A 14,896-nucleotide genomic window follows, 5' to 3' on the forward strand; every position below is an offset into this window, starting at 1 on the left:
GATATTCGCCCCTCCTTCCCCGCCTACATTCAGCAGTGCAGGCGGAGGGCTTCTGTGAAAGCATTGATAAGTCTTGAAGATAGCTGCCCTGTTAAGGCAGAACTAAATTAGTACCAGCACCCTCGCTCCTAGTGCATGAGCATGGGCAGTGGGTCCCTCTTTGTATGACTGTACATTTGCTCTTGTGCCTCTGGTCTGTCTTAAAAATTCTGTATAAAATCATTAAAGTGGGTACATTGTATTTTCAGCTGCAAACGTTACTTTGCTTACTCTGTGTATTATTAAAATGATTTGGTAAAAGAAATTGAAACACAAAACCCTATTTCAGTTTTCTTGTTTGTGCTTTTGTAGCGACATGTTCTGAAAAACCTTAACATCCTCCAGTTCCTGTAGAAACATCTGACTTCAGTTCTTGAAACAGACACATCCAAAGAGTACACCTGTGATCAGAATGTTCAATAACTTTCTGTAATATAAACTGGTGTATTCTCAAAAGTTCAGTCGGTCAACTGGTATTTTCGTTGGTTCTTTTCTAGCTGACATTTCAACAGTGATTTGTGACAAATGTGAAAAGGCTAGACTACTCCTGGACCATGTGGAGAAAGGGGAAACGCCAGGTCTAACCTCTATCATCCTGATGGACCCCCCGGAAGAGGGACTAAAGGAGAGAGGAACTAAATGTGCGGTGAAAGTGCAGTCCATGCAGGAAATTGAGGTGAGTGATGTGCTTCAGAGAACGGCATCAGTGTATTCATCTGTCAGTTAAAGCAACTTTTTAAACATTAGAGCCCCCAGCTGAAAAATAATACCTCTTTTCTCTTTCATTCATAGAGTGAAACAAACATTGACAAAGCCAATACGTCTGGCTTAAATGTGCTAATTTGTTTAACTAGCATTTGTGCATGTCTGTGTTTCTATGTTTTGGCACATTAAAGGTAAACCTACTGGCATCTAGAGAAGTAGCCCAGGTGAAGCTAAAGTATTTTATGTGTTCTGCCTATCTCTAGATTTCCTATGATCTCAGCAATATATTTCTTCTCACCAAGAACTAGAAGTCATAAATCTCAGGTGGCTTCATGCTTTGTGTGGCATTTTCAACCTGCGGTCGATGTTTAGCATGTGCCATTTTCCAAACTGCAACATACACGCCTGTACATGGTGTGAAAAAAGGCTAAATTGCAAAGTCTCGGTATGCAAAGTAATACGCCTAAAAAAGGCAATATTGCCTAAAGGTGTCACAGATGACACTGGGCCAACAGTTCACTCAGTCCACTGTGAAAATAAATAGGACTCGAAGAGTGTTATTCATTCTGCTGCTATCACAAAGGTGAAGCTGTGCCATCAGTTTCTGTAGGGAATACTACTACAGGTGGTCCCGAATGCCACCGCTACAGTTTTATGCAAAATACCAAAATATCATTCAGCGAGCCTGGCTTTGGCATCCTTGCATTGGCTTCCCATACAAAAGAGGATTGATCTTCCCTTATATTCCCCTACAAGCTCTTCAGTCACTCTCCCATGGACTTCTAAAAGTCCCTGTGATCAAAAGAGCAAGATACAGTGGCCGTTCTTTTCCCCATTGTGTACCTAAACTGTGGAATGGCCTAACCATATCCCTGAAACTGGAACAGTCTGAAGTAAAGTCAGGAAACTATTGAAAAACAAATTGTTTTAGATGGGTTTGTGTTGTCTTGGTATAAGTTGGTAAGTTAGCGTTCTGAAGCCTAGATAAGATAGCCAGGCGCTAAAACAAAATAGAATAGAACAGAATGCTATGGTAGCGTCATCACATAATGCATCACAGCTCACACAAATGATGGAATAATGTTAAACCACACCAAGGATGAATAGCATCTGCAGTGTGGCACACACTCTGGCCTTTTTCTAGAATGAACCTGCAAAAGGTGATGGACAGAATGCATTCACTTTGTCTAACCACTAGCAATCGCTCGGGTAGCATTCCAACCCATCATTCTCTGCTATGCATTTCTTTCAAATTAAAGTCCTAATATTTGCAGATGGTCGATATGTGCTATGTTTTACTATTCTGAAATCCTTTCATAGTAACATATTAAAACTGTGGGTATACATTAATAGAATAGACCTCACAGCGCTGTCTCCTTTAATTCTGTGTCTTAGAATCAAACTCACTGCTGCAATGAAGGCTTCCTTGCCATCCAACCTTCAGTTTAGTTGGTCAGATATCAAGGAAGCCTCCATGATAGTCCTGTCTTTCTTTCTGTAGCACAGAAAGAAATGCAGAACTACAATAAATGTGTTTTTGTGAATCCAATCTTCGTTTCTCATAGAAAGAAAGGCAAGACTAGAACAAAGGCACTCCCGTTATGCGGCCAAGTGACGTTTGGATAGCAAGAGAAACTTCATTATATCCCTGCTTTTGTGGTTCTGTCGTATGAAGGTTGGAGAGCAGGGAGAGTTCATCATAATCCATCTACTGTATCTCTGACATATAAACAGGTCATCTACAATGAAGGATCCTTGCCATGGATTTTAACTAAGATAAAAAATACTCAACTGTTTGGGTAATGCATAGAAGCCGCTGTGAGCTCCAAAACCTGACCAACGTGGTAGTAAACAAAGGTTGTAGAGAGCTTTAAAAAAAGCAGATATAATAATCCCAGTGGCATTGAAAAGAAGCCACTGGGAGCTTCAAAAAGCAGCAACTTTAGGGCAGCCATCTTAGCCTTAGGCGTTCCTGAAAGCATTTACGAGGTCATTTTGGAATCAACTCACACTTGAGCTAGACAAATAGATATTTTTTCAGTCATTTTAGTTTTGCGATGTAAATAGACTCTGATGTATTGAAATGGAAGTGCTCTCTCTCTATAGTGGATTAATGATACACCAAACAGCCAATAGCATGTGGTGAGAGGTTAATACGTCTCTGAAGCTCACAGTACGTACAGTCACTAGAAGAGCTGTGACAAAAGGCCTGACACCTAGCTGCATCTTTAATCAGGTGTAAAATGCCTCTTGGCTGTCTCTTAGTATTAAAGCATAAGTTAGAGGCCATGAGACGTGCAGTTACTTTGCGAGTTTTGTTAGGTATTATTTCAACTTCAACTAATGTGTAAGAAATCTCAAGGCGGAGTAGAATAAAGAAGTTTCTCTGAGTGTTTGTGCATGCTGTTGTTGAGCATCCAGCAGCCTTTTACATAAGACTCCAATGAGATAAGCCAAAGATCTCCCTAAAACATCACTGGATCATCCATTCAGTTAGTGCAGGTCAATGTAAAACCTTAGTCTTGGAAACATTTCTAAGTGTCATTTTGAGTCTTTTTAGCGACACTGGGGCAAATGTTAGATTGACTTGCAATTGATCCTAGTATACCAGGGCTGAAGCTTAATTTAAATATGAAATTAGAAAGTGCATGCTAGAAAGGAGAACTTCACAAGCTTAGTGGATAATTTAAATTTGCTTTGTTGTCACAATGAACATTTTTCACAGTAACAGTTAACTATCTAGATAAGTATTCAGGAGAGGGCATAAGTGTATGAAGTTAGTCGACTTAACTTCATAACCGTGTTTTGTTAGTAAAACAAGCACTTCATAAAAGGTTCGAGTGTGAATAGTGGTGTGGCTTTATTACATAATGAAAACTATGAACCTAAAAAGAAATAAATGCAAAAGTCTCATACTTAGCAAACATATATTCCAATGAGAGAGTTTATAATCAATAGCACAAAACTGAATGTAGTTACAAACTTCTGCTACTCGGGCTTAGTGCTTAATAGTCAGAGCAGTCGATCAGCACATTCTGGCAAAAACTATTTGTGCCAAGCAACAGCATGCGCACCTTATCATATGTATTTTTAAATCCGAGATAAGTCGTTATCTGCTCTCCTGATCATTTACCATGCAAAAGTTAGTTTACAAGAAAGTGGAAGGTGCACCAGGAAAAAGGAATCCAAACGTAAAAAGAAAGTCCTTTGGATTACTTTTATTCTTTAAGATAACGCATGCAGTCAGATATCAGCCAACACTTTTCGTTCTTTACAAAAGAACTTCTTCAGGGCAAGATTGGCAATCAGCAGTGGTCCTTGTCAGATTCAAAACAAAGTAGGATTAAGGTTGAATCCCTACTGTAAACTCCTTAACCACATGCGCGCTGCGCGTTTTCCCGCTGTGCGCTGAGAATCGCGGAATCCCGCGGCTCATGACGAGCTCAGCTCATCATGAGCGTACCAGAGGTGTACCTCATGACGAGCTGAGCTTGTCATCAGCGTGGAAGGGGTTAATAAGAGTTCCAAAGCATTGATTGCAGTTAAGGCATTCTCATTTCGTAGTGTGATACATAAAATGTCTTACAGGAAATCCCATCTGGAAACCGCACAGTCAGAGATCCAGTCGATTGCTTCCAGCCCAGACTATCAACTGGGTCCCGAGGAAATCAAAGGCAAGTGAGCCGCGCAACGAGTTGTGAGGTTTCCCGATGGGATTTCCTTTAAGACATTTTATGTATCACACTACGAAGTGAGAACTGAGATCTAGCACCTGCACCCAACCCAATGCATCACCTCCGCTGTGCAAAGCATCCCCCCAGAGCGGCAGAAGCTACAATGGCCTTGCACTGCCTTAAGATACCAATGTCTCACCTGCACCCATGATGCCTCACCTCCACTGCGCAACGTCGTGTCTTGGGTTCTGATGCCTTGACCTTCATTTCTGAGACCACGTCTTTGGTTTTCAACTATGCCACGGTACTGAGCATGACCAGATATCTCCAGTAGGAGCTCTAGACTTCTAAGCACTGCATTTTTGATTTAACCTTTAAAAAATCATATTTTGACTTGTGTATGTTAGATTTTTGTCATTTTGGTCTTGTTTAACTCTGATAAATTTTGGCTGTTTTTCTAAATTGGCGTGGAGCACTGTGGTGGTGGTGCTGGTGGTGTGTGTGTGTGTGTGTGTCAAATACTGTACACATTGCGTCTTTAGTTTAGCCTGACTGCTCTGTGCCACGCTACCAGAGGGTGAGCACAGGCAAATGTTTAGTGTGTACTACACTTATCCTGATTAAAGTGTGGATCCCTACTTGGACAGGGTGCATACCTCTGCCAACCAGAGACCCCATTTTTAACAGTGAGCATATCATATTCATGCCTTGGACCAATCCGTAATGTCACCGTCCTGACCGTGGAAGCTCTTACTAGTGAGATTCTCCCATGTGTTTGCACGTCCAGGTTTAACTTTTATATTCTTAAAATATATTTCATAGATGAAGTCCTTTCTGAAATGTTTAAGGCAAGCCCATAACCTATATTCAATCCATTAACATTCAAGCCGTTGGGTGCGATTAAGTTAAAGTTCATATGTTGTCCATTACAGCCCATATATTCTCTTGAACTCAAGTTTCTTTCTTCCAAAGACTAAATTATCATAATTTTACCCTATCCAAGAATAGACAGTGAGATTCAGGCTGACTTTTATAACAAGTTTGTGACATTTTTCCACATAAAAACATATTTTCTCAAAACTCACCTGATTTCAAGTAAACTTGGGAATCTTTTTACATGTTTAGTTTTCCAAATCTTTTATTTCCAGCTGAGGGCTCTCTGGAAACTTGCAACATAAAAAGAGATTTTAGTTATTATATCTAGAGAGCTAAGGTTATTGCATGTACCAAACAGTTAAATAATACCAATTTATAAAGCACAGGAAGATATACATTCACTTTACTATAAACAAAATTGGATGCAGACAACATAGTCGTAAAACCAGTCTACATGTTGTTGAGAAAATATCTTGGTACTCAACGGAATGATTATCAGCTCTGTATACTGGACAGGGTCTTGAGGTTGAAGTGACTATGATACCTTTTCTTCAGTCTTCCATTGCCTGATTGCAGTAATTTTATCCAAAATGCTTAGACTCTTCTGCAAGCTTAATTGTATTTTTCTTGCTTCATTTTCCAGGACTGCGGTAGGATGCATAGGCACGTTCCAGTGGTAAGTGCCAAGACTTTTGTTCACATAAATATCTGTTGGCTGAAAAAGATGCAATGTACTGTTTGTCCAGTTTACAATGATAGAAAGTTATCTATGCTTATAGTGGCATGTGATTTTGTTATATCTAAGGTTTTATATTATGCATCCGCCCCGTTTCTCTACCTCTGCTTTGCAGCCAGTATGTATGTGTTGGATACAATGTTGGTGTGGATGGTGATGTCATTGGGATGCTCCTGGTGGGGCCTTATTTACATCTTTACTGGAAAACCTACTTAACATCAAAGAACAATAAACGTATTCATTTGTAACCTAACCACTTCTACTGGAACTCCTTCTTACGATACAACAGATTTGTACACAGAAGAGGTAAACTTTTAACGCAATAAAATGAACCGGAAGTTACAAGGGCCAAATGCAACCAACAACATAAGTTAATATATATTTTTTTTAAATGTAGTTCATTCAGATTTCACATCTGTTTTGAGTGGGGTAATGCAGTTAGGTAAACAAATGGAGGCCGCATTTGTGGAATATATAGCATTTGGTCCTCAGATCGAGTTAATTTTTGGGTATTTCGTAACATTGAATATCATGTATAGTGTGTACCAGAATATCATAGTTAAAATATCAAATAACATAACACATTGTAACCTAAATATCGTTCACAAAAATATTATCACATTGGAGTTAATATTAGAAAATCTCAACATAATAGGCTGAAAATTTGTAAACAATATTTATGACATTATATTTGTCAGACAATATTTCTGACTACGATGTTCCGACATACCACTCTAGCTATACACTTAAAATACAATTATATTTCGGTACAGATAGGATGCAGTGAGATAGTATGCTGATAGATAGAATGCTTTTACAGCCAATGTAGTACATGCCTAGAATGTGAGGAACACAAAGCCATAAAAATGCAATTCCGAACTGGAAATAAGGAAACACAAGTTTGCAGACAGCTAGTTTTCACAAACTTACAAGAGGATTATGTAGGAAAGGATTATGTACGAACAACGGAACATCACAGGTCAAAACAAAAAACCTGCTATGAGAAACATAAATATAGCAAGACTGTGGGCCTGATTTAGAGTTCGTCGGAAGGTTACACCATCACAAACATGACGTATTTCCCGTCCACTGTATTCCAAGTGCCTATGGATATAATGCATTTGGCTAATGGAGTATCTGTCACATTTGTGATGGAGTAACCTGCACTCGAGTCTCTAAATAAGGCCCTTTGTCTTTTGCGTATGTGTTTGCGCGTGTGTGTGTTTGCTCGCACACAAGCTTTTGCATATATGGTACAGGTATTCCAGTGGTGGGATATGCATATTGGTTGCAAGATCAAATAAGGTTCCAAAGAGACCACCAAGATCTCGGGATCCAGTTAGTTGGCTAGCAAACTCAGTGTTGGACTGCCACAGGTCAAGCGGGTAGGAGAAAGATAATACAACTTTGGGTAGACAGGTTCAACTGCACCTCTGTTTAGGATAAGAGGGTCAGTGCATTTCCATGAGCATTAGTTGCCATTAAGGTCAAATATTCAGCAGCCCACCTCGAGCCTTCTGGCTAGGAACAATGAGGTCCAGGCTTTCCTCTGCACCTCAGTTTTCCTTGGGTTAGCTCAGAATTTCCACAGAAGGAAAAGCCAGCAGATGCACGGAAGTCCATTGCACGTTCAGCGGGCCTTCAGGCTTAGGGGGTTCTTTAGACTCTGGCAGATGTCCTACCCTCCTTGTTTAGTTTGTATATGCAAAACTCTAAATAACCCACTTAGTCCCAGCCTGAAAGGACGTGGGCAGCACGATGCTGTTGCACGCCTATAATTAGGAAACACCACAGTAATAGGATCCAAACAGGCCCAAATCCAAGAGATGATCGCTGCCTGCATCACAGCTCCTGTTTATACTGTGGTAGAACTGGCAGCTGAGCACATACCCTCTGCCAATCAGTGCCTGGTACATCCTTCCAGTTCAAATATCTATCAGTCGTTCAGACCATAGCATATGGGCTAAAATGAGTCTACTCTGTCAGGTACACAGTGTGGTGTCTTCCATCTTGGAAAGTGGGCCTCGTTGAACCCTCCTAAGTCAGGGCTGGGGACTCCTGGATCACTTTACATCACAGCAGGCCTCAGTGAAACCTGTCGGTGACATCCTCGAAAACTATAAGAATAAGACCATCCGAAGACTGGTTAAATTGTTGTTAGCTTTCTTCCTTGCTCTGTTGACTGCATAATGTAGTTTATTATTATCAATTAGTGTAGCCTCATTTGCATTGGGAATATCCCTAAGTAAATACTGACCTGCAAATCTTGGAGAACCAAGTAATTTTCTCAGCCAAGAATGCCACTCAACTCAGTCCTGCGCTATGTAATAAGCATTAGCCTATGGTTAGTCTATAGCCAGATTCATTGCGTGGTAGAAGCTTCCACCTTTAACCAATAGGGACACCTGGTAGATTGTTGTGTTTTGTCAAGTGCAAACATGGCACCATGTAGCCACTTTTACCATCACCTTTGCCAACCATGCTTAGTGTTTATGACTGGTCTTGGGGGCTGATAGTGAGGGCTGGAAATGACAATCTTTTGCATGGCACACCCTCAGATTTTTTTTGCCTTCTTTTACTGAACCCGTTTTTGTTAAACATAGAATTTTGCACACGTTCTCCTGCTAAACAGGAGTAAAGTGTGCTCTCATATTAAGTCTGAGTCCTTTGTTCCAAACTAACAGAGGGTTGTTTAGTGACTTTTGCAGTTACCTCGACAAGGATTGTGATTATTATTTGGGTGGGTTCTCATCCTCTCAACAAATACTCCACGGGCTGGATGCACAAAACCAAACATCGATTATCTAATTGTGATTTTTGCTAATCACAATTCCGAAATCGCTTTTCCTAATGTATGAAACTTTTTTTAATTGCATTAGCATTTCGTTGTGGGTCGCAAATAGACCTACCTTATGAATATTATTGAGGTTGGTCGCATTTTGAGACCCACTGGGGCTCGCTGCCATCCCACGGTTGGTGGCCTGTTGGGGTCAGACCACCAGGTTTGTGATTGCTTTTAAATACAGATTTTTTTTTTTCAATATAGCCCTTTTGCCTTAAAGAATAAGTTCAAAAAGAATTAAATTAAACTTTTGAAGTTCAACATTTTTTTAAGAGTTGCCTCTTGAACAACTGCCTGCTCTTAAAAAAATATTTGTCCAACCACTCTCAAAAGTGAAAGGGTCCCTTCAGATTTGCGAATGGGTTACCACCAACTTTTAGTTGACGGTAAATTGCAAATGTTTTAAGAAGGGACACCCTTAACACACCCCTTCCAAACACCGAATCGTAAAACTCAAATTGCGATTTGGTAAGTTTATGAATTGCAATTTAGGCTTTGTAAATCAGAAAAAGCATTTTTGCTGTCGCAAACGGCTGGATTTTGCGAATTAGACTGTTTGTTAACGCAAAAATGCTTTGGACAGCAGGCCCCAATTTCTTACGGTGATTTGTTCAGATGGTGATGCTCAGTTTGTCAATGGAGGCAAAGCCAAGTTGAAGAACAGGTGGAAGACCTTCCTAGACAAAACGATCTCCAGGAATTTCATGGAAGCTTCAAGAGAGTTATGACTCCATGAGAGGAATGTTTCAATCAGAAGTTTGGCCTTCTCTATGAGGTGTCTCTGATTTCTTCTAGCTTTATGCAGATTGTTCACTGACAACAAAATTGAGAAAGTATGGGTAGTTGCAGTGACAATAAACCACATGGTGGGAGCCTGGCTTTGAGGTCTGAGGAATTCAAAGGGTTCATAGAGAACAATGGTGTAAAAAGAGCACCAGACCTATCTCGTCTACCATTTTCCTGTTGAATGCAGCTTCTAGGGACTCAGCTGTGCCTCCTACTTCCTTCTCGATGTCCCTGATTTTCCATTCACCTTAACCTTAAATGTAATCTTCTGATCTTTGACTAAAGCACGAGAATTCAAAAGTAATCTTCTTTGAGTAATCTCCACATATCTCAAATACTCCTCCATGCTTACACATCAATATTCACCGAGCTTTGGCCTTCAGCCAGGTCAGTGCTCAAGAGCCCTTCTCCCACAAGAGCTTACAGTTATCTTTTGGCCGTGCCCAGTGTAGTCTGGGCAAAAAGTCCTGGATTTTACCAGAGTGTGTGCGGTCTGCCCGAGTCCTCACAATGACTTCATTGATGTTACTGATGATTTGTTGTATAATCTTTGACATCATGCATGAGGTCACGATTAGTGGATGGACACGGTTGTGCTGCTCATTATATATAGCAGTTTATTTTGAGAGAATTGCAACATAGCTGTAACATTGAACCCAGACTGATTTGTTTAAAAGTTTCAATGGTTTCTTGTAGAAAAATATTATTTCTCTTCTGAGTACAACGTCCCTTTAACAAGTCTTCCTCAGCTTATTTTGGGAGGTTTATATGCATTCCCATGGCAATAAGTTTTGGGGCATTTTTTACTGTAGTGTTTGATGACTTATTTCATGGACAGTCTCTGTATATCTGAAGATGTCTCCAGTCATGCCTGCTGACGCTTAACGTTTTCAGGGTGGCGGTGCATCTATTTTGTACCTTGGCACCATGTCCTGGTGATATCCTGGTGCCCATTTTGCCACTCACTGATCTGGAGTGCGAGTGTTGAGGCTCTGCTTCTGCACCGTCCCCCCTCACTTTTCCACATGTAGTTTGAGATACTTTTTTTATCTATCCTCTTATAGGGAGGTCTTAAAATGGAGGTTAAAGTTGTTTGCAAGTCTACCACCCCAATATTCGTCCCTGATCAATTTTGCAGGCTGCACCCTACATAATTGATTTCCTGGGTCCCATATATAATGCTAATAATTCCCACGTCAGGAGATTTTTTTGACATGGTGAACCAACTTCAACAAGTTTAATGCTATCGCCGTCATCCCACTGTATTGCTGGATGCTACTAAGAATCTTTTCAGCGAACTGTCCACATTCCAGTTGGGTGTCCCCCATATCCTGCCTTGCCAAACAGCGCCGACAATGAAAACTGCAGTCTTTTAAGTTCTTCACCCTTCGAAAGGCTGATTAACATTTTTTCTCAATACACATACCCAATTACAATGATTTGTTCTGTGTTAAAAATAAAGTGTTGATCAGTGTTCATTTTTTTTATAGTTAGGTTGCTGTAAAACCGTAATTGAATAACGTGCCTAAAAAATGCCTGCCATATTCAGGTAAATGCATACTTTTGGTGAGAATCTTTTCTTAAAAGTACAAAGAAGTATTTCTCACCCACATGTATGCATAACCTTGAACACATTAGGTGATTTTCAAGCATAAGTGCATATTAGTCACCTGCATTGTGTAGCAACCTAAATGGCACATTGGGGTATGCGCATGCGCATTAGTGTGAAATGTTCTTCAAAGGCAAGTTCAAGAACCTGAGGTTAGCATGCACCTTAGAGGAACTCTCCTTGAGTGCACAATAAAAATGTTTAATTCTGTGGTTCTATAACACACACATGAATTGGCAAACCACAGGATTGCAGTTGTGCATGTTTATTCAAGATGTATTCAACAAGACGTATATGCGTTGGTCGTACATGATTCTCAAATGTGCAATAGAGAACTGCAACTATTCTTTTTACACGCAATGTCCTGGAAAAGAAACAAAGCAGAGGCAGTATATATTTAACATACGAATGGCTCAGCCAAATGGCAGATTATATAAAAGGTCTTGGCTCATACCCCAGTCAACATTCTGTGTTTTGAGCAGGGGCTGTCCACCTGACATGCACATATGGCAAGTTGGACGTCTCACCACAAGGGCCGGGCACTGGGCATTTCCCCTGTGGGCCGGAGTGGTGGTGGCTGGTTTTGTACCCGTGGGGTGAGGTTTTACAGCAGTGCTGCAATATCGGCCCCCTGTAACAAAAGTGGGATTGCTAGCTTCTTGCTAGCACCCCAGCCTCTCCGCTCCCAGGATCGGTCGAACAGAAATCTACCAGGACTGGTTGCGGTTTCCAAGCCGGCCCTGCTCACCGCCATATCTTTGCTATGGAAATGAGGCTAATAGAAAGAGAAATGCACGCTACAAGGATTGATACGACCCAAACATGTAGGGTGAACTCTGAATTTGATAGGACTTTTAGAGATGCCAACTGTCTCTAAGAATAGATCAAAGTTATCCCCTCTCTTTTATCCAGTATCACCTTTTGATTCCCAGAAGCTAAGCTTGAGCCAGACATGTGACGCTGCGAGAGGCACCCTCGGCGGTCACCCATCACTAGTTTGAGATTTTGCGATTTTCATCCTAATACCTCCTTTTTACTCAGCGAGAGGCATCCCAGTAAGCTGGCCTGTAACCGTGGTGAGCCGGTGTGAGGCTGCCTTACGGCCCTGCCAAGGGGTCCATCATCGCGGTGACCACCTGCAGATGCAAGGCTACATGTGACTCTACATGTTGGATCCTGCGAGGTGGCCCATGACACCTGTGGAGCCTCTGCATCCTGACCTAAAACTGTGCCTGAGAGCCAGCATGCCAGCCAGCAAGGACGAGTTGTTGTAAAGAAGATGCTGTTCCCACAGCATGCCAGCACCCATCCCCAAGACCACTGCAATCTGTCTGCAGCCTAGCATGCAAGTGACACATGAAATGAGAGACCTAAACAAAAGACTAGGACACCAGATTTTTGTTGGAGGGAACTTGCTGATGGTTTAATTTGCACATGTAGGCAAGATAAAATTAGGTTAGCCATTGACCCAAGACGGCCAATGAATGAGCAGCCTTTACTGACTACCCATCTAATTGGCCAAATAGTGCCTGGACTACATACCAACGGGTGCTATAACTCTTAGGGTCCTTACCCTGTGACCCCCTAATACTGAACTTACCCTTGATTGCAGAGCGGTACCGGGCAAGACCCCAGTTGCTCAGGTTTACTGCACGAGAGACTAGCGGGGTGCGGTCCCTTTTTTCCCCGGGGTCCTGCCGTAAAGCCTCACTGGTAGTTGGCCATGAGCCTACCCTCTGTGCTCCCTCTGTTTGCATTCTGCACCAGAAACCCTTGGCATGACCCCTAACTCCAGCAAGCCCGCAGGGGGGCCACCGTCACCTCTCGGCCCCCCAATGCTGCCTTGCCAACCTTCTACCTTCATTCTGCTCACTCCAGTATTTCCTGCAAGTCCAGCAGGAATATATCTGTGCCCACGTCCGACAGATGGACTCTGGCAGGCTGTGCCTTATGAAACCTTTGCTCTGTGAAGGTCCAGATGGAGCTCTGGGTCCGTCTGCAGGATGCCTCAACAGCTGCCCCCAGATCAGGCCCTCCTCCAGACCCTAGGCGGGATGATCTGGGACCACACAGTTCCACAGGATCACATGCATTTGCTGTTGTCCACCAATGCCTCCTTTATGGTCTGTACGAAGGGGGGCCTGCACATTGTGGTCAAATCTTTTCCTTCCAAGTGGTTTATGCGCATCTCAGGGTCCCTCGGATCCCTAGCTAACCCCTGGTGCAGTCCAGTCATAAGGTTTGCCCAGCTCACGCCTGGGAAACCATGCATGTTATTGCAGTGCGTGGAAAGTCCTGGTTCCAGTTCCTTGGCTTGGCCCGTTGTGCTGCCCTTAAGACGAAGGAGTGTCCAAAGATTGAGACTATGACTCCTGGTAAAGAATAAAGAAAGAAAAGGGGAGGCGCTGTGACAAACGTGCTTTAATAAGTGGAAACAAAACAGCATCACATAGTGTATATACACTGCAAACCACAACGCATCTGTGACGTCATCACGACCCCAGCAGCTTCCCTTCCCTGCCCATTAATGCTTGTGCACAAATCAATACACTGCAACTCTATTTACAAAACCGTATGCTGCAGAGAGCCCTCTGCTTGTTGCGACGTCCAGTGTTCTGTTCTCTTCACTAACAACAGTTCTGTGTGATATACTCTAAGGTGCCCTGTGTGCAAAGTTGTGCCTTTCTGGTTAGGGGTGGCTATGCCCAGTCTTTATCCCTACACTGACCAGGGCTTGGGTTCAGGATTCACTTGTAACCATGTGCCAACCCGGCATACCACCCAGGCGAATTACTAAATTGTGGGGTGGGGACCGACCCCGCTAGCTTCTGCTGCCTTTTGGTTATCGCCTGCAAGGTCCTGAGTATATTAGGTAATACGTTATTGTTTGCTATCAGCACTGTTCGGCTATCTTTATCCGCTTACCTCTGTTTGTAAGAGAGTACCGCACCTGTAATAAATATGAACTCTTGGGAGTATAATTACTTCTCATGGCTTGGGGAGTGTGGAGTATTGTCCCAGATTATGCCGTTGCATCGCTCGGGCTGGGGTGGGATCCTAGCCCTCCCTTACCCTGGCCATTTCTTAACATGCCCCCAGGGGTTGGGGCTGTGTCCTGTCCTTTCATGGATGCCCAGTGTGCTTTAACTGGTCCTTCTACATGAAGGGTGAGGTGTCTCCCGCAGCCAGTAACTCGGGCCATTCTGCATATGCCCCATATTCTGCTTGGTACGCGCTGCGGTATATATTTAATGGAAAACTATTTGTAACATAATTAATTGGGGAGCAAATTAGTGAGGAATAACTGCTCCGTTGCAATGAATCTGAGCCTTCCCTGAAATTTGCAGCACATCTCATTATTAGCAACAGTAGAATAGACAAACCAGTTTTCAAAATGAGCCACTGGAACCTGCATATTTTGCATTTCCATATTCCTGCACTGGATTGCTGTGCCTGAATCTTTCTCTCGCCCTGATTTTAAAAACAGCAAACATTACTTTTAAAATGATTGTGTTATTGTGTAATTACGTGTGTTTCGAGCGCTGCTAGCGCTGCTCGCTGCCTCACTCCTACCGCCTGAGACCCCGCCCCTACCCCGGTCGTCCACCACAGGCTCGGCCCGATTGATG

At 42.5% G+C, this 14,896-nt stretch overlaps 1 protein-coding gene across 2 annotated transcripts in view; it reads left to right on the forward strand.

Moving 5' to 3' along the window:
- Nucleotides 1–14,896, forward strand: part of ACSL6 (acyl-CoA synthetase long chain family member 6) — a 465,401-nt gene that overhangs the window by 255,136 nt on the left and 195,369 nt on the right. For both annotated transcript variants that reach the window (XM_078653126.1, XM_078653125.1), the window contains exons 7-8: nucleotides 537–715; nucleotides 5,938–5,970. In XM_078653126.1, the coding sequence (XP_078509252.1) occupies nucleotides 537–715; nucleotides 5,938–5,970 (212 nt within the window). The remainder of the gene's footprint in view (nucleotides 1–536; nucleotides 716–5,937; nucleotides 5,971–14,896) is intronic.

This window comes from Lissotriton helveticus, chromosome 7 (genome assembly GCF_964261635.1).
Source record: "Lissotriton helveticus chromosome 7, aLisHel1.1, whole genome shotgun sequence".
Lineage (NCBI taxonomy): Eukaryota > Metazoa > Chordata > Amphibia > Caudata > Salamandridae > Lissotriton > Lissotriton helveticus.